The sequence below is a fragment of the Electrophorus electricus genome, chromosome 21, assembly GCF_041902795.1.
Source record: "Electrophorus electricus isolate QZ-2024a chromosome 21, ASM4190279v1, whole genome shotgun sequence".
In the NCBI taxonomy this organism is placed as follows: domain Eukaryota; kingdom Metazoa; phylum Chordata; class Actinopteri; order Gymnotiformes; family Gymnotidae; genus Electrophorus; species Electrophorus electricus.
In genome coordinates, this window is record NC_137517.1 from 10,268,644 (window position 1) to 10,295,241 (window position 26,598).

General features: G+C 39.1%; 1 protein-coding gene across 7 annotated transcripts in view; it reads right to left on the minus strand.

Annotated features, from left to right (window-relative positions):
• Positions 1 to 4,141: 4,141 nt before the first annotated feature.
• dennd1a (DENN/MADD domain containing 1A) overlaps positions 4,142 to 26,598 on the minus strand; it is a 31,205-nt gene continuing 8,748 nt past the window's right edge. The window contains exons 11-24 of one of the 7 annotated variants that reach the window (XM_027016877.3): positions 26,445 to 26,490; positions 26,002 to 26,103; positions 25,726 to 25,851; positions 25,079 to 25,180; positions 23,744 to 23,831; positions 21,903 to 21,943; positions 21,669 to 21,740; positions 21,370 to 21,426; positions 16,873 to 16,998; positions 16,405 to 16,491; positions 12,475 to 12,545; positions 11,499 to 11,627; positions 8,822 to 9,098; positions 4,142 to 8,680 (exon numbers count right to left, since the gene is read on the minus strand). In XM_027016877.3, coding sequence (XP_026872678.2) covers positions 7,775 to 8,680; positions 8,822 to 9,098; positions 11,499 to 11,627; positions 12,475 to 12,545; positions 16,405 to 16,491; positions 16,873 to 16,998; positions 21,370 to 21,426; positions 21,669 to 21,740; positions 21,903 to 21,943; positions 23,744 to 23,831; positions 25,079 to 25,180; positions 25,726 to 25,851; positions 26,002 to 26,103; positions 26,445 to 26,490 — 2,230 coding nt within the window. In that variant the 3' untranslated portion in view covers positions 4,142 to 7,774. Of the gene's footprint in view, positions 8,681 to 8,821; positions 9,099 to 11,484; positions 12,546 to 16,404; positions 16,495 to 16,872; positions 16,999 to 21,369; positions 21,427 to 21,668; positions 21,741 to 21,902; positions 21,944 to 23,743; positions 23,832 to 25,078; positions 25,181 to 25,725; positions 25,852 to 26,001; positions 26,104 to 26,444; positions 26,491 to 26,598 lie in introns of those variants that run through there. The other 6 variants (XM_027016876.3, XM_027016879.3, XM_027016880.3 and 3 more) reach the window with 6 other exon arrangements.

The window sequence follows — 26,598 nt, forward strand, 5'->3', positions numbered from 1 at the left end:
ATCTTCATATTGCAAGCATTCTAATTGCTTAAACAGGGTTTCAGAGCAAGATATAGTGCTCTTAACCAAAAGGAAATGGATAAGAAAACATCTTCTAAGACGTATTTCAAGTTTTAACAGTGTGTACAATGGAAAATTAACTGCTGTAACATCTTATTGCCAGCATTCTAATTGCTTAAACAGTATTTCAGAGCAAAATATAGTGTTCGCAATCAAACTGAAATGGACAAGAAATCACGTTCTAAGGCATATTTCAAGTTTTAACAATGTGTGCAAGGGAAAAGAAGCTGTTGTAACTTTTTCAAATTGCAAGCATCCTAATTGCTTAAAGAGTGTTGCAGAGCAAGATATACTGTTCTCAACCAAAACGAAGTAGATAAGAAAACATGTTCTAAGACGAATTTCAAGTTTTAACAGTGTGCAAGGGAAAAGAATCTGTTGTAACATCTTATTGCAGGCATTCTAACTGCTTAAGCAGTGTTTCAGAGGAAGATATATTTCTCTCAACCAAAATGAAATGGATAACAGAAGAGGTTCTAAGACGTATTTCAAGTTTTAACAGTGTGTGCAAGGGAAAAGAAGCAGTTGTAACATCTTCATATTCCAAGCATTCTAATTGCTTAAGTAGTAGTTCAGAACAAGATATAGTGTTCGCAATCTAAATGAAATGGTAAAGAAAACACGTTCTAAGGCATATTTCAAGTTTTAACCTTAAACCCTAACCCTTAACCTAACCCTAACCTTAACCCTAACCCTACACTAACCCTAATCCTTAAACACTAACCTAACCCTAACCTTAAGATTAACCCTAACCAAACCCAAGCCTTAACCCTAACAATAACCCTAACCCTCACCCAAACCCTAACCCCAACTCTATCCTTAACCCTAACCCTAAACCTAACCCTAAACCCTAATCTAACCCTAACCTAACCCTAACCCCACACTAACCCTAACCCTAAACCTTAAACCCTAACCATAAGATAAACCCTAACCCTTAACCTAATTCTAACCTAACCCTAAACCTTAAACCCTAACCCTAAACCCTAACCTAACCCTTAACCAAGCCTAACCTTAACCTAACCCTCACCCTAACCCTTAACCTAACCCTTAACCTAACCTAACCCTTAACCTGACCCTAACCTAACCCTAACTCTAACCTAAACCCTTAAGTTAACCTTAACCCTAAACCCACACTAACTGTACCCCTAAACCTTAAACCCTAATCCTAAAGTAAACCCTAGCACACAAGATAACCCTAACATTAACCTTAACCCTAAACCTTAAACCCTAACCCTTAACCAAGCCTAACCTTAACCTAACCCTCACCCTAACCCTTAACCTAACCTAACCCTAACCCTTAACCTGACCCTAACCCTAACTCTAACCTAAACCCTTAAGTTAACCTTAACCCTAAACCCACACTAACTGTACCCCTAAACCTTAAACCCTAATCCTAAAGTAAACCCTAGCCCATAAGATAACCCTAACATAACCCTAACCCTAAACCTTAAACCCAAACCCTTAACCCTAACCCTCACCCTTAACCTAATCTAACCCTAACTCTAACCCTAACTCTATCCTTAACCCTAACCCTTAACCAAGCCTAACCTTAATCCTAATCTAACCCTAACTCTAACCTAAACCCTAACCCTACGCTAACCTTAAACCTTAAACCCTAACCCAAACCCTTAACGCAACACTAACCCTAACCTCACCCAAATCCTAACCCCAACTCTATCCTTAACCCTAACTCTAACCCTTAACCTAACCCTAACCTAAACCTAAGCCTAACACTAACCCTAAACCCTAACACTAACATTAAACCTAACCCTAACCCTAAACCAAACCTTAACCCTAACTCTCAAACTAACCCTTAACCTAACCCTAAACCCTAATCTTAACCCTAATCTAACCCTAACCTAACCCTAACCAAGCCTAACCTTAACCTAACCCAAGCCCTAACTCTAACCTTAACCCTCACCCTAACCCTTAACCTAACCCAAACCCTTAACCCTAACCCTCACCCTTAACCTAATCTAACCCTAACTCTATCCTTAACCCTAACCCTAGCTGTAACCCTAACCTTAACCAAGCCTAACTTTAACCCTAATCTAACCCTAACACTAACTCTAACCTAAACCCTAACCCTACGCTAACCTTAAACCTTAACCCTAACCATAAAACCTAAACCCTAACCCTTAACCAAGCCTAACCTTAACCTTAATCTAACCCTAACACTAACTCTAACCTAAACCCTAACCCTACGCTAACCTTAAACCTTAAACCCTAACCCTCACCCTCACCCTTAACCTAATCCTAACCTAACCCTAAACCTTAAACCCTAACCCCTAACCTAACCCTCAACCTAACCTAACCCTAACTCGATCCTTAACCCTAACCCTAGCCCTAGCCTTAACCTTAAACCCTAACCCTTAACCAAGCCTAACCTTAAACCCTAACCCTTAACCAAGCCTAACCTTAACCTAACCCAAGCCCTAACTCTAACCTTAACCCTCACCCAAATCCTTAACCCTAACCTAACCCTCACTCTTAACCTAATCCTAACCCTAAACCCTTAAACCTTAACCCTACCCTAACTCTAACACTAACCCTAAACCCTAACCTAACCCTAACCACCACCCTAACCTTTAATCTAACCTAAGACAACCCTAACCCAAACCCTAACTCTTAACCTAACCTAACCCTAAAACCCTAACCTAAAGCTTAATCCCAACACAACCCTAGTCCTAACACTAACCCTAACGCTAACCCTAACCCAAACTCTATACTTAACCCTAACCTAACCCTCACCCTTAACCTCACCCAACCCTAAACCTCACCCAACCCTAACTCTATCCCTAATCCTACGCTAACCCTAACCCTTAAACCCTAACCTAACCCCAACCTTAGCCCTAACACTAACCCTAATCCAAACTTTAACGCAAACCCTAACCCTCACCCTAACCTGAACTCTATCCTTAACCCTAACCCTGAACCTAACCCTAACCTAAACTAACCCTAAACCTAACCCGAACCCTAACTCTATTCTTAACCCTAAACCTTAACCTAACCCTAAACCTTGACCTTAACCCTAATCTAACCCTACCCCTTAAACCATAACCTAACCTTAACCTTAATTTTAACCCTAACCCAATACTAGCCCTAACACTAACCCTAATCCTAACCTTAAGGCTAACCCTAACCCTAATCTGACCTCTATCCTTAACCCTAACCCCTAATCTAACCCTAACCTAAACCTAAGCCTAACTCTAACCCAAATCCTAAATCTAACTCTAAACTGACCCTTAACCTAACCCTAAACTAACCCGAACCCTAACCTTAATCCTAATCTAACCCTAAACCCTGACCTTAACCCTAATTTAACCCTAACCCTACACTAACCATAACCCTTAACCTAACCCTAACCTTAATCCCTAACCTAAACCCTAACCCTTAACCTAACCCTAACCCTCACCCTTAACCAACCATAAACCCTAACCCTAATCCTATCCCTAACCTACCCCTACCCCTCACCCTAACCCAAACCCCAACCTAAACCTAACCCTACATTAACCCTAAACCTTAAACCCTAAACCTTAAACTAACCCTAATCTAAGCCTAATGCTGAACCTAACCCTAACTCTAATCCAAACCCTAAGTCTAACCTTAACCCTAACCCTCACCCTAACCCAAACCCTCACTCTATCCTTAACCCTAACCCTTAACCTAACCCTAACCTAACCCTAAATCCTAACCCTAACCTAACTCTTAACCTGACCCTAACCTAAACCTAACCCTAAACCTAACCCCATCCCTAAACCATAAACCCTAACCTAACCCTAAACCTCACCCCAACCCAACCTAACCCTAAACCCTACGCTAACCCTAACCCAACTCTAAACCCGAAACCTAAATCCTAGCCCTAACCTAAGCCTAACCCTAAACCCTAACCTAACCCTAAACCAACCCTAACCTTAACCCTTCCCTAACACTAACACTTTGCAACTCTGTTCTTTCACTTCTGCGCACTACGAAACAGCATTTCCAAGCATTATAATCGATTTATACACTGTTTCAGTGTAAAACATAGTTTTTAACCAAACTGTATTGCATGATAAGAAAACACTTTGAAGCATGCATATCAAGTGAAACTCCTTTATGCATGTGAAAACAAGCAGGTTTGACATGTTTGAAATTTGCACATTGCAAGAAATTGCAACTCCGTTCTTTCAGTTCTGACAAGTACGAAACAGCATTTCCAAGCACTGTTATCGACTTGTACACTGTTTCAGTGCAAGACAAACTGATTTTAACCAAAATGCATTGCACAAAAAGAAAAAACGTAGGACGTTGTTCAAGTGAAAATAGATGTAAGTGAAGACAAACAGTTCTGATATCTTTGCAATTTGTACTTTGCAAGTAATTGCAACTCTGTTCTTTCACTTCTGCCCACTACGGAACAGCATTTCCAAGCATTATCGACTTATTGTTTCAGTGCAAAACATACTGTTTTTGATCAAAATGTAATGCATGATAAGAAAACACTTTCTAAGATGTATTTCAAGTGAAAATAGTTTATGTACATGAAAACAATCTGTTCTGAATATCTTTGGAATTTGCACACTGCAATTGCAACTCTGTTCTTTCACTTCTGCCCACTACGAAACAGCATTTCCAAGCATTGTTATCGACTTATACACTGTTTCAGTGCATGACAAACTGATTTAAACCAAAATATAATGCATAAAAAGAAAAAAACGTAGGACGTAGTTCAAGTGAAAATAGTTTATGTAAGTGAAGACAAACTGTTCTGATATCTTTGCAATTTGCAGAGTTGCAATTTGCAACTGTGTTCTTTCAGTTCTGACAAGTACGAAACAGCATTTCCAAGCATTGTAATCGACTTATACACTGTTTCAGTGCAAAACATACTGTTTGTAATCAAAATGTAATGCATGATAAGAAAACACTTTGCACCCTCTATTTCAAGGGAAAATAGTTTATGTACATGAAAACAAACTGTTTTAATATTTGCAATGTTCACATTGACCAGTTAATGCTGTAATGTAGGCTGTGGGAACATAACATTAATACTTGTACTGGAGATGTTGCGGCACTAAAAGAAATTGATCAAAGATTCAAACTCGAGATGCAGGATTAAATGTTACCTCTTAACTCCCTAATATCGGCTAGAATATAAAATTAAGTAGTATTCCAGTTTGTGGAGGTTCCCCATTGAAACAAGTACAATAATTTTAAAATCACAGCAAATGCGGGTTGTTAACATTCATTGCTTGAAGATGTACAGTGGTGTAAGGTGGTTATTGTACCCACATCAGTTTGTCCTGTCCAAATAATCTTTTATTAGCAAAAAAGAGAAAACATGAACAGAATTAAAAACAAAATCTGAATCAGCAGAGTAAAATATGATATGATCAAACAAAATTAAATACAAATTAAAACAAATTCAAAGGTTCTCTCTTCTTTATCTCTCATTATATATATATATATATATATATATATATATATACACACACACATATACATACATACACATACATATATATACATATACATACATACACATACATATATATACATATACATATACACACACACACACACACACACACAGAAAACTAGGATGTTTCAGACAACACCTTTTCCTATTTTGAATCTTTAATCTGCATTTGTGTCTTATTCACCATTACCCTAATTCTAGTCTTAGATCCTAATCCTGCTTTAGTCAGTGTGGGTAGCTACATTTGATAATATCTATACTGATTTACACACATACAATTAAGAAAAAAGACCTGCATTCAAATTTGTTTATTGAGGAAAAGAGCTCTGCAGTCTCTGAACAAAGTGCAGGCATGTACTCAGCAAGAGGCCATTAAGGCACCGTCACCAGTGATCTTACAATAGTGAGTTTGGTGGGAGCCAATAAATGGTAATATGACTCTCATTAAGACTCCTCAGACAAAATAAAATCCTAAGGCTACAGTGGCCTTAGTCTCTAACACACAACATATTTCTTGTTCTAAAAAACAAAAAAACAAAAAACAAAAAAACAGTCCTCTGGTTTTTCATTTAATTTATATTGATATCAGTCAAGGGATGTGATATTTGACTGATGAAGTGTAACAGCTGCTTTCATTAGTCCCTGCTCATGTCACTGCTGAATCCTGACTGGAGTGGTGAAGAATAGTCAGGGAGCGCAAGTAACTGCAGAGTCAGGAACAAAATGTTCTGGTTTAATGCAAAATATTAATCTTTGCTGGTTAACATTGGACTGGCTGAAATTTATGCTGAGACTCTTAAAAAAATGCAATGACGACTATTACTATTCTATCTGCGCTATATAGCCATCCAGGTCATCTACTGAGCCATCAGTGGAGGACACACAACCACACACTCAGATTAAGTCATCAGGAACATTTGGGCTGGAAAAGATCAACATGCCACACAGAATATTTTAATCTACAACATCTCTTTGGACTGCTACAGGGATCTAAGACCACTGTTTATATAATACTCCACATCATTTAAACTCCCATTTTGAATAAAGTCTGATTTACCCAGTTAGTGTTCCATCACTAACACCAGAATATAAGAAGCAGGTTCCTTTACTTCACAGCACTCTAAATTTATGTAGTTCTTATCAAGAACCCTCTGACTGAACTGAACTGACTGCTTGATCCTTCAAAGTTTTAATTGAATTCCAGCTTTCGATGCTCTTTTCACCAAGGACAACCCCACTAACATTCACCAGTCATCACACTGATACTTTGGAATTCTTACCCCAGCTCACACCACACTCATACAACAGGAAAGCTACAAGCAGAAGTCATGGATAGCCAGCCAGCTGACTCTAGGTTAACTTGGGTTAGGGGGTAGTTGTTGGGTTAATCTCCTGAACCCAGTTTACTTCAGCCAGCCAAAGTATAAGTTCAGTTTGCCTGAGCAGGACAAAGACAGTGAAACTGTCCAAGGAAAATTGTCAGTAAACGCTTAACAATGAGTAGATAAATTTTCAGAATCAGGTTATGGTTTCAGATATCTAGACTGTAGTGGGTTGAACTTCATGTGTACAGTAGTGTGAACAGTGGATACAGCACACTTTGTGTAATGTACTTATTGTCCTGTGCACTCTGAATATAGAACTGATAGTTTGGATTTAATAGTGAAATCAAGGGTTATAGGTTGAGATAGGGGTGGGGGAAAAGAAAAAAAAAAAAAAGAAAAAAAAAAAAAAAAGACTTCCAAGGAATCCATTACTGTGTAAGAGCTAAACATGCTGATGGTGGAGTTTACCAGGTGGACAATGCAGTCTTCTAATTCTAAATCCTACATAGCTCTACAAAGTTTTTTCTGCTTCTAAAGTGGCAATGATAGAAGACTGGGAGTTTCACACCAAATTGGCTACATCATTAGTGTGGTTAATATGGGAACTGGTAGTCTCAGATATGCCAACACAGAGATAAATGCCAACACAGTACCTCGTACATGAACTTTTACCCTTCACCATTGCACTATATGGGATGTACGGCCAATCAATGGCCGGATTTTGCTGACGATCAAGTCATCCTCAGAGAAAACGTGAATGCAGATGGAGCATTAGTTTATGCCCTACACACATATACACACAAGTAGCAAATCTTCCAGGCCAGCAAAGAGCACAGTCCTTTCAAAAATCAATTTGTTCTTGGTTGGTCATTAGACAAGGGCTGTCCTTCATTGACAATAGATGGCAATAGATACCACATGGATGGAGCTAGTCAAAAGTCTCCCATCTCCTGCGCAAGTCCTCCACCTTTTTTTTAGGGGGTGTTGCTGTAACAATGGGCGTTGTTGCCATGGTAAGAAGGTCACTGAAGGGGTCACTGGTTGAATCTGCAGGGTGGGTGGGGGGCAAAGCCTGGGTTAGGGATGATGGGGCTGGGGAGTCTAATAGGCTAGACAGAGAGATACTGCTGCTGGAGGTCAGTAGGGCTCTGTTGACTGGCCACGGCCCACTGATCTGGGTTCCACCTGTAGGGGAAGGGTAACCAAACACTGAGAGTGGTGGGGAAGGGTGTGGGCTCTGAAAGTAAGCATGAATGTGGGGGGGCGTATAGTTGGAGCTGAAGGGGTTGCCTGGAGCAACAGGGCTGTATTGTCTCTGAAGGGGATAGTGGGAGGGTGGTGTGAAGGGATTGAGGGAGAGTTGGGGGTGGAATGGATGCAAGGCAGGCTGCAGGGGCAGGGGTGGTTTAGAGGGCTCTTCTGCTCTACTCAGAGGGTCCAGCAAACTGAGAAGGTCAGGATCTGTCCCCATGTTGGGTGGGTGAGGCTGTGGCAGAGGGGACATGTTAAGTGCCTGCCGGAATTCCTTCCCCCCAACACTCATGCTCACCTCCTTCTCACCCTGCCTCAGCCCTTGCAGCAGGGTCACTGCTGGCGAAAGTACTGCTCCTGGTTCTGGTGTTTTGCGGCCCTGAGGGCGAGGAATTGTAATGCTCCCCTCTGCGCTGGGTGCAGAGCTCTCTTGGCTGGGTGGCTGAGTCTCTGGAGGCTCCAGGGGTGGCACAGACAGTGGCCTATCCCAACGAGGAGACTCTGTATCTGGCCCCTTCCGCAGCTTATTGTAGCTGGAGTGTTTCAGAGCTGGGAGAGTCCAAATGCGTTCATCACCACTAAACTACAAAATACACACAAATGCACACTTAAGCTGGTTTACATATATGTGCATATATTTTAAAACACATGCAGAGCAATCCAAAAAGAATCATACACCTAGTGAATTCTATGGAGCATTCATTCCAGAGGGTAAGCTGGGCACCTGGTAGCTGACACTTGTATGCTGCTCCTCTTGCTCACAGACTAAGCGTAGCTCCTCTAGGCTTCGTGCTGTGCTGAGCGGGGTGTGTGTGTTGGTTTTGGTATGTAAGGAATGTGTGGGCTCCATCTGCTGGCTGTTGAAAGAACCTTCCAACAAACTCAGCTCAGAGAACTTGTCTTGTACAGGGCTAGGTGGGGCTGTGTTACCCTGGAAACACCTTGCCACCGCTTCTCCCTCTACAAATTCAGCCTCCTTCAGAGACCTGTATGGCTGAGGCCTGACACATACAGACATGCATACAATGAGATACAAACATACTCAACATAACTGAGCTATCCATACAAGTGGATATCTTATATAGTTACAAAAAAATCAGGCACTGGATGGAAATATTATAGTATTATAAATTAGCATTATATTTAATGATGCGAAGCTTGTGCAGTGCTGAAACAACATTGCCTCATCACACCATGACACAAGATGGAAAAAAAAAAGCTTGTGTCCAGCTGTACTAACTCCACTGAATTCAGTTCAGACCATATCTGAAGACTCTTTTGATGATTATTTTTTGTCTATTGTCAGACTAGAAATTAATCTTTTAAGAATAATTGTAAGAGTTCCAAGATTAAGTGTTCTGCAAAAAAGTTTGTTTTCCCCTCAGAGAACAGACTACACTAATGCATCTATAGAGCTCTCTAGCCACGTGATATCACGGTTTCAGAAGCACAATCATATCCAACAGATTTACTTTAGATAATAGCGAAAAAACTACAATCAATGATTGTGACATGATGGCCCTGCCACTCCTCCCCCAAATTACTGCGACTGCATTCTTGTGCTCTTCCTTGTGAAGATTATAAATCCTCTGTTGCAGACCTGGCAAAAGATGTTATGCACAACACATTTATCACTGAATAGAGGATTCCATTTTTTTCTCCAATGCATTACTGCTGCAGAGGTATTTTGTATTAAATACAACATTTAGCAGATTTTACTTCTGCTGCTGTTCTTTGATGGTCTTTAATGTGTTAAGGCGAATCTGGCAGCAGGATAATTTCTCCTTTACTCAAATTCAACTCAGGATATTCTATTTTTCATTAAGTTAAGCAAATTAATTTCCTGAAATTAACTTGAATTTTAAGTTCTTAGCAGAACCTGCTAGGTTTTGCTATGCTCATCTGCTCCTGGGCAAAAGAGAATTCTGCCTGCGCAGGCATATTACATCCCACTGTTGTTCCGCTCCCTGTAAATTTATGACGTTTACTGCCACAGTGGTGAAAATTCTGGACAATCTGCACATACTGCCCTGCCTAAGGACAACCCAAATTTCTGCCTGCCTTCAGAGCCTGTACCCAAGAGGGCTGAAAATTACAGCCTAGCTGGACATTATTGATGAATCTCCTGAATTGTCTCCACTGCAATCATTCGCTACCTACAGTGCTCAGAGCCATGCTTTGGGCACGGTCGGATGCAAAGGTCTCACCTCTCTTCATCTACAATGAAGCAGGCAGTGTGAAACACGGTGATACCTGTCTACCATCTCAGCAGCTTGGGTTTCAGAATAAATCCCACAAAGAGCTGTTTAGTGGCCTTGGATTCCAGATTGATTTTATTTTTAGGTTCACACACTTCCATACACCTGTCTGTACTCTGCAAAGAAATCTTATAGCTTCCACTTTAGCTCCCTTTTGCCTTCCTAAGAATAAAAGACCTTTGGTGATGAGTCACTGCACTGTGTCTGTGTGCCCTCTGTCACTATCAGCAAGCTATAGCAGTGATAACAGATGTCTCTGACCTGAGGATCGGGGCAGAATACGAAGGCAGCCAACAGCACTTGGTTGCCATGTCTCTGTAATGTGCACAAACCTTTCCTATAACTGTTCACCACATTTTTATCTCATACTTTTTACCCTTCATTTTCGCATGCTACATTCAACTCAAATACTGGTCTTAATGAACACAGGAGTGGATCTCCTCTCCACTGTAAACCCCTCTATACAGAGAGTAGATACTTCGCCTTCAGGTGGTCAGTCAGATTTAGGAGGAATGTAGGCTGCTGCAGATCTTTGTCTTGTGCACAAATATATATTGCCTTCTGTTTTTCTTTGTTACAGAAAGGATTGAGTAGTTGGGTGTGTATCCACTGACTCCTTTGGCTCAGTAGCCAAATGTGCTTTGTACATTTGTAGCCCTGCACCTTATATCGATGATTCTCACCAGAACAAACAAACAAACAAATCTGTCCGGATTGTCCCTCACTAGCCAAAGAGACTGTAGTTAGCAGATATAATCCAAAAGGGGCCGATATGAACCCTGACCACTCTCATTACCCAGGGAACTGTTTTTCCAAGCGCATGGGCAAAAATGTCATCTCCACCCAAATCAGCCACCAATCTTGTCTCTAAACCTTTGATCCCACCACAGGATTTGTCTGTGATACATTCTCAATCACCTTTGGAGTCTTTTAAGAATGCTTATACGAAACTTGTGTTCTTGCTACACGATCTGGTTGCCTACCAGAATTTTAGGCAAGTGTATTCTGAATTTGTCACATCCTAGACTGACTTCTCTAAACTTGCTGCCACCTGGATGATCCCGTGACATGTGAGCTCTATAGGCTAAGAAAGAAAGAGAGGGACATGCTGTGACTGGTTCAGAATTAGATTATTGAAGAGACCATTCGAAAGGGGTGGACAGCAGGAAGTGGTCAGGAAAAGTGGAGACAGACTCGTCATCCTGCGAGAGCTCATCACCAGAGGAGTCCTCACACAGAAACACAGTGTAGTGACGTGTAGGGCGCATATAGCTAGAGAGAGCGAAAGAGAAAAAGAAGCACAGTGCACATACACACTCGTGTACACATGCATACAAATAAGGAACATCGAGCATGAGCACATAGGGTGAAGCATGAATAAAATACAGACCAACCCAAGACAGAAAGACAGAAAGGCACTGTGAGACATACAATAATGCAATCATGAACAACCATAATCATTCATTATTACTATAAAATGGTGATTGGTTATTATGAATTAAAGAGCTACTATTCAAGAGTTAATATTAGTCAGCACTGACCCCAGAAGTTCTATTTAGACTGCAGTAATTTGGTTACACAATTTAAAATCACATTTGCTCATAATTATATTGAAATTATATGCATTATTAGAAACATTTCATTTGTTTTTAATAGCACCACAAAATATACCAATTTTGTTGAGTAAATGTATAAAGATTCAAGGGAAAGACAACAGCTCATTCTAGTTTTGAAACAAAATGCAAGTTTCTGTGCAAAAAGGTAGCAAAGCTTTAATAAGTTGTCTGATGTACAGCTAGTGCTATGGCTCTCTTCTAAAACTTGTGCTTCAGGGTCAAACAGCCAGTCAGAAGCTGGCAGCAGCAACTATGATGTCAGGGATGACCAGTTTTAGAAGCAATGCATGTTGCCTGCTATTAATGACAATCAAGAAAACCTGTGAAACCTGAATATAAAATAGGCAATGGTGATGTAAGAGTGTGGTGTGACAATATTCAACAGAAAGATGAAAATAGTCACCAAGCTACAAACTTAAATCTAACTGTGGAAATTTGAGAAAATAGTGAGTAACAGATCGCATTACACACAGTGCCGTGTCCGTTTGTGTGCTTTGTCTTACTGTTCAGGACTGCCCTCCAATCCCACATTGCTGCGTGGCCTCTTTGACACTAGTGGCCGAGGGGGGCGAGCCTACAGACATGCAATTGTACCAAGCACACACACACACACACACACACACACACACACACACACACACACACACACACACACACACACACACACACACACACACACACACAGTGCACACCCATCCACCCCAAAGAACAGTGTTAGGACAAACTGAGACAAAAGTGGACCTGATGCCAGCACAACACAGAAAGAATAATTTCATAACATATTAATAAAATTAAACATATTTGTGCAGTAGTTTTATAGATAAGAAAAAAAGGTAGATGTGTAAAGGGCTTCTGTACAATGAAAAATGTATACATGCCAAGAGGTGGCCAGTGGACTCTGCCAAGGTGAAAATATATTTCCCCACCCACACCAACACATTTATCCAAATACTATACTCCACACGCACACGTTTACAGTGTAAACAGAGAGTGGGGTACGTGAAAAAAGTGGGTAAATTAATCTACTCCCTAAATGTACACAGATGTGTACAAATTCTGAGACCATATACTTCAGGATGCACTCATCATTTCTCTCTGGCTGTGATTTATAAACACAAAAAATATAGTCAAATTCAATTTTTTACATGTCAGGTATAAAATTTACAAATGATAAATATGGAAAGCACTCATGTAATAGCTTATTATTAATTGGAATCATAAAAAAGTACAAAGGTGTTTCGGTACACAGCCTTCTTCAGTGTGATGATGACGTTATAATAGTTTTAAATGCAAAACCACACCCACTTATATGATATACAAGTTATTATATATAATATCATATTATAATATTATATCATATTAAATCAAAGTAAAAGATTTGTACCTCCAGCTACAGAATACAATCAAAATACAAAACGAAATACAGGTGCAAAGCATTGATAAATTACACTTCCTTTCAAACTCTTCAAATTAAAGAAAAATCGAGCTATTTAAATGCATAATTTAACCAGTGCATCTTGGGGTACATTTATTTTGCGCATCAACAGTAATTATTTTATTTTTTTTATCTTTCTAATACATGATTTCCTTTAAACCAACATATGATTTGATAAATACAAACCTATTATGGCAGACAAAAAAAATATGGTTATTTGAAATGAAGATGTCATATTAAAACCTAGTAAAACAAAAATAAAAACAAAACAAAACAAAAAATGAAAAAAAAAACCAACAACTTACTAACTGCATAAGGTATTAACAATTGGAGTGCTGAACATGTCTTAAAAAATGAAGACTGGATGTACCCTGATGTGAAGGTGAATAAACAGGTTACAATCCTGGATAAAACTATTAATGTGCTGAATTCACTGGAAATTATCAATGTTGAGAATAGACAAGCAGTACTTGTATAATACACAAACATTTAATACATTCTAGGACAATGACACAAAGGTTTTATGGATGGGAAATCTCCAGTGGTGGCAAGGCGGGACACGAAGTTAATGCTTTACACGTTATGGGGATGGAAGTAGTCCATCGGTCTCCAACAGGTGGAGAAAAAAAATCCTCTTGTAGAGCGAGACCTGGTACATTTTTAATCTCAATACAATGTCTCCATGTGATGAATGAAGATTTTTCTTTAGCATGTTTCCTGTAACTATTTCTGTAACTGTGGAAGATGGCTATAGAGGCTAACGTCAAACCAATAGCATGACTCCCCATCAAGTGCGGGATTTACCCCGTCACCGCTACTGTTTTGTCTAGGCCTGAACCCCCTCAGTGAACTCATCCTGAAGGGTGGCTATGGACAGTGGCCAAGAAATGGAGCAACCATGAGAAACCTCGTGATGTTTGCTGTGGTATACAACTTGATGACATAGCAGATGTTGAGGGCAGCTTCAAGTACCTTGGAATCCCACAGGCAAATTGATGAAGCCACAAGGAAAGCAGCCACAGCCAAATTTTTTCAAAGAGTGAGGCAAGTCCTGAGAAGTCAAATGAACAGGAAGAACATGATCCAAGCTATCAACACCTACCCTCTACCAGCCATCAGATACCCCACTGGCATAATCAGCTGGCCAAAGGAGGAGATAGAAGCCACTGACATCAAGACGAGGAAACTCCTCAATAATGTATGGAGGGTTGCGTCCCAAATTCAGCACTCTGAGACTAAACACTAAGTGGGGGGGGGAGGATTAGTGAGGAACAGTGCCACTATCTAGGGTGAAACAGCAAAGATCCAAGAGTATGACAAGAAAATGTCCCCAATTGATGAACTGAGGAGGAGCAGGAACCATCATGGGAAGAGAAACCCCTGCACGATATATACCACCAACAAATAGTGGAAAAGGGTTAATATAAAGAAATACTAGCTCTGAATACAAGATAGAGGCTGGGATCTACCACACAACAGTGTGTGTGCGTATATATATATATATTATATATATATATATATATATATGATTTAGTTATATATAACTAAATCACACACACACACAATGTATCTCCAGAAGAAAATGAGACCACTCCAATTTTTTTCTTAAATCTGCATCTCCACATGTACAGCAGCCTTTCAAGTGTTTGTTGAATTCCTTCACAGATACACCTCATGCTACTTAATGAGATGCTGAATAGGTGATCACCTTAACAAAATCCTATTCTAATGAGCAACAGTATAAAACTACTGCTGCTATCATCACTATTCTCTTGTTATAGAAGCAGCTGCCTTTTGGAGATAATTTCATCTTCAACTTGCTTAACTGTTCACAGTAACATATATTTTGACCAGGGGTGCCCAAACCTTTGCATGCCACTGCGTGTTTATACACACACACACACACACACACACACACACACACACACACACACACACACACAGTTCTACAGTTAACGAGTATATATTTTACTAGAAACTGTAGTTAAAAGGTGTTTTCTATTTTTTATTTATTCAATATATAATTAAAATCTATAAGAAATAGATCTTTACATGTTGTCATTTTATAAACTATTTATTTGTTGGATGTATAGAGAAGGTGCTATATCACAGTATGCATCGTTATTGGGATATGAAGTGACCTATATCAGGCTATGAGATCCTGCTCATATTGCACAGCCCTACTTTGAATTATGTAAAAGAGGACGAGGCAATTAACTCACTTCTGCATTTTCATTGGGATGTTCTCAGAGAACACGAAAGGATTTGTCTACAGTATATCACTACAACTGGTGTATTTCTTCCTCCCAGTTTCCTCAGACATCTACAGCAACTTTAGTCCATGCCAGCAGCTAAAATTCTTTTGTCAGAGTCCTCTGTCTCATGGTGCAGTGAAAACCACATGCAGGTAATATTAAGGCAAAGGAACTGGTTGTAGATTTCTGCCACATTAAGGAGTATCTGAGACCAGGGACATCCAGGGAGGGGATGTGGGGACAGGTATCTAGGGGACTACTGGATCTGCAGATTGGACTGATGTAACAACACTGACAAACTACACGAAAGTCCAGGACAGTCTTCTCTTCTGCATGCAAGTCTGTGTTCCTTTCTATGCTTCTATCCTATTGGTCTGTTAGAAAGGTCAAATGCTTAAATAAGATATTTAGGAAAGTTGGCTCTCTCACATGACTCACCATGAATTCATTAGATGCAGTGACTGAGAAGAGAATGCTAGCAGAACCACTTGAATATCATCTCAGGCATAAATAAACTATTAAATAAATAAACCTATTGCGCTATGAATTTGTCACTCCTGACCCCAACCCTAACTCTAGCTGTTTTGTGTCACTCAGTAAGCTGTCTTACTGTAGGCTACATTCACATAAGAAATAACGATGGCATCCACATGCAGTCAGTGATACATATTAGCAAGGACAGGAAAGAGTGAGCAAGTCTAAAACATGAGGTCAGAGTTAAAGGGGCAGACTGGGGTACTCACTGGCTGAGTGCTGCGATGTAGTTTGGAGAGAATGGGGGGAGGGGGCCGTTGGGGAGCGGTTGGCCGAGGGGGGGGACCTCGTTCCGACTGCTTCAGCACACACGTACACACACACACACACGTACACACACACACACACACACACACACACACATCTATGTGAACATATTCATATATTTGATGGAATTACTAATCGGATGGAAGAGAACAGTGAAAATGATTCAGATTCTTGAACGATTTAACAGCTCACAGGTAAGTTTGTCACTCAGAGACCACAACATAGGCAGGTACATTAACCAACCGTACAACACACTTCTTCTTCAGTGTTTTTACAGATGACCTCATTCAGAAAGTATGAGACAAGTGCAACCACCTGTCTCACAAATACATACTCTCACACAAACATACTCCCACCAAAGGAAAGATCTTCCAAATCAACAAATGTGCTATGCAAAGTATTCCACGCACCTGTCCAAAGTGCACTGTGATTGGTTGTCTCTGTTCCCAGGTTAGCATGTCCTTGCTGTGTGTAGAGGCTACATGGGCTGAGCCAGACTCATCTCTGCTACTGGGGTAACCATTCTCTGTCAACTCCTGCAGACAGCCCAGACAGCCAGACATAAGAGAGAGTGTGAGTGGTTGTGACAGTGCAACAGATGAGAGCACGAGCAAACATGGGCTGCCAAAGAAGCCTGAGTAACATTCAGTGAATATTTTCAAGCATGTAGGAAAGATTTGGAATCTGAGGGAGACACTTTAATGCTAAAGCTGACTGAGAGCATTATAGAAAAGCAATACTTTAGCATTTATTATACTGTTGATAAATATAAACAAAACAAACAAGTCAGACAAGTGGGGGAGGTGAGAGGGAACACTCTTGCATACTTGCTGCTGCTCCTCTTGATAATTTTAAATAATGAAAGTTAGTTCTAGATTAAGTTAGCATTGTAGCTATGTCGATTGTGTTTGGTGATGTTTTTTATGTTTTATCAGCAGTTTTATGCATTTAAAATGAAACACTGGCTAGGCTGCACTACAGCATGTGGAGTGTGCATTAGCTGGGTAATGCAATATACAAACTTTCTCAACTTGTATGGATTAGAATTACCAGTGTAAACTGGAGCGTGACGTGATATGTGGACTCAATCCTAACTGGGCTATGTGACTTAAACTGCAACTTTGTATTTTGCAAGAGAGATATTCATGTGCTGTGATCCAACAGACTCTATGCCAGACAGGCAATATTGTATTCCTGTTTGTACTTGAATTTGTTGTTCAAGACCTCTGCAGCATAGTATATTAGACTGTGTGCCAAATTGGCTGGTTTATACTGCTTACCAATTATAGTAATTACAGATTGTTCCAAATGCAGTGGATAAGATCATCTTGGACCACTGCTCTACACTTGGGATTTTAAAGAGGGAGAGATATTACAACCACAAAGGCTCTCAACGTGGTCTCAGAGTGTCAAAGGCACCTATAAACCTATAACTGTTTTTCTATGTGTTGAGTGCAAGAAAAAACTTCCTGCAGGATATATTGCACATCATATAAACCTACTGGTATTATAGAAAATTTCCAGAAGTCTTTTCAAAGGCAACTTCCTCAAGTGTCATTTGCAATACATTTGGTGCTTTTAAACACACAGTCCCTTAGTAATAAATCCACTCAAGTGTATGCTCATATTTTGGACAAGACACTTGATTGGACAAGTGCCTGACAAACCCGGCATCAAGATGGAGTTTACAGTGTGCTAAATTGAAGCATGTCCCTCTGTGGCAGCACACAGATCTGGTCATGGTGGTGGTTTAACCATCCTCCATTAGGCAGAGTTGGAAGTGTTGTAGTGACTCTACCCAAGTCGTCATCTTTGGAATACCTTGCACCTGAGTGCAAGAACCCATATATCTCGGCACTGCATCTCATTTATAGTCCTCCCAAATATAATGCATAATTATTTTCAGAGATCCATGAGTTTCTTCCATTTCTTTGGACTGCATTTACTATAACTATTTTAGTTTTATGATCTTGGGGTGTCCAATCACAAGGTGATATTCATGGACCTATCACTTCAGTGCTTTCCCACTAAACCCAAGCAAAAGCGTCTTATGAGCCACCATAATTTGGTAGGTACTGACCAAGTTACTGTTTTTAAATAAATAAATAAATAAATAAATAAAAATAAAACATTCTCCAAAACATCTCCTGTCATAATTTTACATCAACATCTGATCAGTGGAATCAGTGGAATTCTACAATACAACTTTGGGCTGTGTGATTAATCATTATGCCCCGGTCAAGAGTTTTTCACGTTTTGCCTCATAATTTATGCCTGAATTATGGAAAAGGAAAAATGCTGGATGCACTCTAGAGAGATGTTTCAGACACTGTGGGCTTACTGTCCATAAAATGGCCAATCAAACACCAAAAGGAATATGAAGATCTCTTAAAGAAGCATGGTCAAAATTCTATTCAGAACTCATTAATTGTCATCCTGGAAATTCAAAAAGGTTGTTCACTACTATAAATCAACTTCTCCAGCCACAGCAGTCTTCTTTTATGGAGGTAACATATGAGAAGTGTAACAACTTTATGGACTTTTTAAAGTCTAAAATCAGTAATATTCAAGGATGGATTTCCAGCTCTTCTCCTCTTTTGTCAGCTACAGAAATGCCAACTATTTTGTTTCGGTTATTATGTTACCCAGAAAAATGGAAATCATTATGGAAATGAAACTCACTACTTGTGCTCTGGATCCTATATGTACAGCACGAGTGAAATTATGCATGCTGGCTCTTAGTCCACTGATAACAGGTTATATATCAGTCCTTTCAATTTGTGAATATTCCATCTGCTCTTAAAACTGCCATTATCCAAACTTCTCAAGAAGCCTACACTGGAGCCAGATGTCTTGGCTAATTCGTGGTGGCTGCTCATCTTAAAGAACATCTCACTCAAATCATCTCTATGAAAAATTCCAATGTGGATACCACGCCTACCAAAGTACTGAAACAGCTGTTCTGAAGGTAACAAATGAACATTTGAGGGAAGCTGATTCTGGATTTCCCTCCCTATTGATCCTGCTAGACCAGAGGCCCTGCATTTGGTTCAGTGGACATAACATTCCTCTCAACAGTGCACTATTGGGCTATCTATGACTGTTTCGAGCTGGTTTCAGTCTTATCTATCTGATAGGACTGAGTATGTCTAGGAGGATTTAGGTCATGAACATGCTCTGTATCCTCTGGAGTACCAAACTCATTGGTTCTTGGCCCCATTCTTTTTTTTTTTTACTATCTATACTATATGCTTCCCCTTGGAGATATCAGATGATGTAGCCATATCCAAGTTTTTGTTTGGAGATTAGGGCTTGGATGAAGGACAACATTTTGCAGCTAAATACACTGTGTGCACAATTATTAGGCAAGTTGTATTTCTGAGGATTCATTTTATTATTGAACATCTACACTGTTCTCAGTCAGTCCAAAATGATAATAAACCTCAAACCTGAATATTTAATAAGTAAAAGTGAGGTTTTGGCTCTCTTAGGAGAATATCTAACTGTGCACAATTATTGAACAACTATTAGTTTGCAGAATAATTATGCAACTAAATGAAAAATGAAAATTTTCCCATCTCACTTATTTTAAGTGAGAATAATAAACAAACAACTCAAAATTTACAAATAAACTTTTGACATTAAAAAAAAAATAAAAAATCTGTGACCAATATAGCCACCCTTCTTTTCAACAACAGTCATATAAGCCTTCCATTAATGGAGTCTGTAATCTGTTGACGATCAACCTTTTGTGCAGCAGCAACCACAGCCTTCCAGATACTGTTCAGAGAGCTGTACTGTTTTCCTTCACCGTAATTCTTCCATTTAAGAAGGGCCTGCAAGTTCTCAATAGGGTTTAGGTCAGGTGAGGAGGGGGCCATGTCATTATTTTTTCATCTCTAAGGCTTTTACTGGCTACCCACGCAGTGGAGTACTTCAATGCATGCAATGGAGCATTGTCCCACATAAAAATCTTCTTGAAAGATGCATACTTTTCCTGTACCACTTCTTAAAGAAAGTGTCTTCTAAGAACTGACAATAGGTTTCGGAGTTGATTTTGAGTCCATCTTCAACCCGAAAAAGTCCAACTAGCTCATCTTTAATAATACCAGCCCATAGCAGTACCCCACCTCCACCTTGCTTGTGTCTGAGTCGAAGTGGAGCTCTGTGTCCGTTACTGATCCAGCCATGGGCCCATCCATCTGGTCCGTCAAGAGTCACTCTCATCACATCAGTCCATAAAACCTTTGAAAAATCTGTCTTCAGATAGTTCTTGGTCCAGTCTTGACATTTCACCTTATGCGTCTTGTTCAGTGGTGGTCGAGTTTCAGCATTCCTTACCTTGGCCACATATCTGAGTACTGAACATCTCATACTTCCGGGCACTCCAGGTAGGTTGCAGTTCTGGAATATGACAGTACTGGAGAATAATGCATTCCTGTCACTTCACATGCTTCTTCTCTAATCTTCAGTTCATTTGCATCTTTTTTCCTCTCAACACGTTTCTTGTGACCCAGTTGACTATTTCCAACTAAACGTTTGATGGTTCTGTGAACACGCCCTAATATCTTAGAAATTTTAGGAGAGTTGCATCCCTCTGAAAGGCTTTTTACAATTTTTGACTTTTCATAGTCAGTTAAATCTCTTTTTTGGTCCATTTTGCCTAATTATGTACACCATGATATAGGGTGTTGATCAACTTAGGCCACACCCTCCTTCATTACACAAACACACGTCACCTGATATGCTTAAATCCAATAAGCATTCAAGTTTATATAACTTGATTTTTGGAAAATATGCATAAAAATAATATGGTCAAAATACTCTTTTTCCTAATAATTGTGCACACAGTGTATGTCCATGAACATTTTCAAATCAGCTTTCCCAATGCATCAGTGCTCATGTACCTTCTGTTTAAGACGACTCTTCACTTCTTTGATGCCCATCTTGGCATGATCTTTGGCCTGCAAAGATATGCAGCAGTAAAGACACAATTAAAAACTGGATTAAAACCAAAGAAAGAAGGTAAATAAACTGCAGTCTTAGCCTTTAATGTTTGTGAAGAATAATTAGAGGCATTCATTTTTGGTCAGGTCCATATATGACCTGGCTTTAGGCAGCATAGTTGCATGTATGTATATTCAGTTTTTTATTTATTATATAATACAGTTGGGTTGTTTTTTTGACATTATGGAGCTGGACATACAAATTTGTAGACTGTTTTCATTGCAGGATTTGCTTTCGTCTTCACTGTATTAAAGATGGCTCCACCACCCTTCTGCAGGAAAAGTGCAAGGATGCTCATGAAAGGAATGTTGGGGGGATAAATAAATAAATAAATAATAAATAAATAAATAAATAAATAGTATTTTAGATTTTATACACACACACACAGGTAAATGAATACTCAAACACACAATCTCAGGATGCAAGAACCAACCTTTACTGTGAGAAGCCACTGATAGTACACTTTATCACTACCTGTGGAAAAAAAGCACACACACACACACACACACACACACACACACACACACACACACACACACATTTATATTTATATATAAAAATCTATAAACCAGTAGGTAAATCACATAATTCCCTTTTAAAAAGCAGTTTGTGACAAAATAGTAATATTGAGTGATTACAGACCACTGTTGAAAATGCAGTAAATACTGCGCATCATGACATCATGACTAGATGATATTTGAACTTATTTGTGAAATGCTGTGTATTTGCACAATGTAACTAACTCCATGCCTTCCACAAATGTAAACTTGTTGAAAGCAAGAATAAGCCCACTTTATAGACAATGATTTTATTTTAATTGTTTGATGAGTAAAAACTATACCCTTTCAATACCCTATTATTACCCTATATTAATACCCTAATGAAAGGGTATATCCTTTCAGGGTTTAAGGGTATACCCTTTCTATCATCTAGGTGGATTAGGTCAGGCAGCATTTAATCACTTTAGAAGTGCAGGCCTCTTATTGTGTGCTTTGTACAAGGTGTTTGAAAGTGTTATACATACACAAAATAATCAGTAATAAACAAGAATACTAAGCAATAATAATCTTTTTGTATGAAGCTCTCATTCTAGAGACATATAATGTTTTAACTGATGTTATATGTAAAGAGATGAGGAAGTTTCTGTGGGATAGTGATTGATTTTGATACAGTGGATCATACCTTGTTACTGCAGAAATGACTAGCTTTAAGTTTTAGGGAGAGAGCAGTTAAGAGGCAAAGTTAATACATCATCTTCAGACAGTGGTTGTGAATGGCGTTCACTAAAGGCAAGATTAGTAAATAGTGGAGTTTCCCAGGGAAGCATTTTGTGTTATAAAAATGAAATAAAATAAGCAATATCTCTTTAGCATATTGAAGCATATTCAGCATATTTAATAAAATGTACTGCCTGTTGAACCGGAAATTTGTGTTCATGCTTCGGCTCTGTATGTGTAACAAGGTCTCTGTTTCAAGCCTCGCAAGAGTGTATACCCTGGAATGGCCTGTCTGACCTTCAATGTGCTGTAACAGAGAAAATGCAAGGACTGACAATCCCTAAAGGAAGCAGCAACTATCTATTTGTAACTGGGTAAAAAATGTAAATGGAGCACTAGTCTCTTTTAGTGTGTATATATAGGGTCTCTTTTAGGGTTTCTTTGTTTCTGAAAGAAGAAAATACCCCTGTTAATACCTTTAAAGTTTATGTATGAAGTGCCTTTATTAGAGGTGGTTTGGGCAGAACAGACTCATGCTCCCTGGCTTTGAAGGCAAAAACTTCACTTTGTGTGTTTCTTGATCAACAATAAAAATCAATAATAACCACTACAACAGCCTAACATTTTTTTGTATAACAAAGGAACACATTCTAAGACAGATGAGTGAACTATATGTAAACTGAAAAATTGGAATTGATCTTACTAGTCAAGACCATGAACTACTATGCCCAAGATCGGTATGATCTAAAAACAAACAAACAAAAAAAAAAAAAAAAAAAAAAAATCTACCAATCTAGTATTAGCTAGGGACATAAGATTGCAACATTCATATGAACGCCCTTATGAAGTAGAATGTTGAAAAACTTGATTACATGTAGATTAATGCTGCAAACCTTTATAAATATAGTGTATACAGGGAAAACTCATCTTAAGAACTGTGTCACCATCACTCAATATTAAAAAAAGATAATCTTACTTAGAGAAGCTTAAGAGGAAGAGAATGTTTTTTTTTCCCTTTGGCAGACTGCCTAAAACAGCTAACTACAGTGAAACCCACCAGCATATTCTCCCATATTAATCTCTTCTTCAAAGACATCACTGAAGCCTTCCCCAGAATTCAGCAACTCCAGACGTCCATCTATAAACTTAAAAAAATACATGCACAGAAACAGTTCTAAACAGAAATTATTTAAAAGCCAAATATTTAGAATTATAGGTTAATAATGTAAAATCAGAATACTTGTTAAATTAAACAAACAACACATATAGAAGTGGTCTTGTACTTGTTTTCACACATATGTGTGTGTGTATCCTATATATAGGATGATTTCATCTTTGAAAAATTCCATTTGTGCTAGCATTATGTTTTGGCCATGCTTCTGATCAGATGCATGAAAGATTAATTATGTGCCATTACCAGTCATTTAAATACTTATTAGTTTTATAATAATTATTTTCAAAATGATAACTTTGTGGTATAATAATAAAACATTTGTAAATTGGTGGTTTGGTTTTCGACTGGTGGTGCTTTTCAAGCTCTGAACTTCTTAAAGTTTATCAATAATTTTGGAGATTAAGAAGGCTTCTAGGAAACTCTAACAAAACTGGCATTCTTAAAGTTACACTGTTCTTAAAGTTCTTTGTAAATCACTTTATAAGGAAATGCACCCCTGTGTTTTTGTTGTTTTGTTTTTTTTGCTAAGCAGCTAACTTTGATAGCTAACTAGCTGCTAGCTAGTGTCAGCAACACCTTCCACACACACACAGACCTCCCAGAAATAGTTATCAATGTGAATGATATATGTAGTCTTTGTGTATGCAGTCACTGACCACCCCCACCCACCCACCCCAACTCTAGAACAGATTTGTATTTTAAAACTGCTAAACTGTATCAGTAATGAAATTAATGAAAACACTCATGCTTAAAACAAACAAAAGATTTTCAATCATCAACATTCATAGTGTGTGCTAATCTGTGTGTACCTGAAAGGTGTAGCTGTATACACTGTGCATGTGTGTGTTCCTGTTTAAAACGTTGGAAAAGTTTGTCTACTTCCCAAAGCATGCCCAATTGCTGGGCCAACCTGCTTATACTTCAGCAACAGGAGAACCCTGAGGGAAAGGCTTGACTAAACAGACCCCACACACTGGATAGGCCCAGGGCTACACTGCTTACCCTCCTTGCCACCTTACACAGCCCAAGATTCAAGAATATATTATTCTGTAGAGTTTTAAAACTGCAGCTGAATTGGGTTTATCCTTCACTAGTGTGTGTAACCACAGTAAATCACTTAAATATAAGTAGCTGGTGTGTGTGTGTGTGTGTGTGTGTGTGTGTGTGCCCGTTTAATAAACTAAAACATATCACGCATGTTTATGTGCATGCATGCACCTGTTTAAAAAGCTGAAGCTGGATAGCATTCTGTAGAAACTGTCTCATAGTACTTGATCTGTGTGTGATGAATGCATCTTCATTGAATGTAATTGGCTCCTCCTAATAACAAATAAATAGGATCACATGAACATAGTTGCTGACACAGACATACACAAAGACACAATGGCACTGTTAAACACACACACACATATATATATATATATACACACACACACACACACACACACACACACACACATACATACATACATACATACGGGCATATTTTGTACTTCAATTTGGTATATTTGTATTTGGTATATCTGTGCACAAGTGAATGATTTAGGATGAACAATGTTTCTGCAGTAGTGACTTAGTATTTGGAGCACCATGTGATTCCAGCATGTATCTCAAAATCTCCTGGCTCTATTTAAGCAGGCAAGTCATGCAAAAAAAAGTCATGCATTTTTAAATGAACAATCAATCATTATCATAAATGCTGACTAATATTAGTATCCTTGGGTGCATGTACATAAGAGTGTGTTACTGGATTTATGTACAGAGAAGCCTCATATTTGTGTGTTTGTGTATGTTACTTGTTCTATGAGCAGGATGTTCCTATAGATGAGTGGGTGTGTGCGAGTTTGTGTGGAAAATAATTTTACCGGTTCTATGCATAGAGCACTCCTATAGCTGCCAAACAGAGCTGCCTGAGCTTTTAGGAAAGCTCTTGCTACCCCATCCCCTGTTGTTGTGGAAACCTTTTTCAGTCGATTCTTGAGAGATGACACCTACAACACAACAAAGAATACATACAAGCACACACAACCTCAGTACACATCACACTGGATCACACTTTTGTTCTCTCTCTCTCTCTCTCCTTGTGGTAGAACTTTGATGCCACATCTTATATGAGTGTATGCATTTGTAAGAGCTCTCACCACATCATTAGGAAGGCTCTGTAGGTCATCAAATGGTGTCTCCAGTGTGTTGGTGTCCACATTTAGAATGACAACATCATCAAGAGCCATACCCCGAACCTTCTGCAAATACACTCATACACAAATAATGTCTGCTGTTAGATGGGGGTAAATTCTAAAACTAGATTAGGAATTATGAATTGGGACTCAAGGATGGGTTAGGATTTCTTTCACTGCCATCAGATGGACCGGACTGCAATGTGAGCTAGGGATTAGGAATTATTGGCTACAGTTTAGAAAATAGTGGTTAGACATTACATTAACTATGCGTTTTATCTTCATCAGGCTAAAGGTGACTCCAGGAATTAAGGATTAGCAATTTGGGGTTGGATGTTAGGAATTAGTGGTTAAGGTGTTCAGTGGTAAGGTTTGCAAGGTTAGTGATTAGGGTGATTGTGTCTTACCTCCATCAGGCTTGAGTGGATTCCTATGAGGTACGGCATAGGAGCGCTAGCAAAATGAGAGAGAAGATTAAAAAAATATTCTCTCCCATACACACGTACACATTTGCGCATCCCCCCCCCCCCAAACACACTCATATATGTCCTCAGACACAAA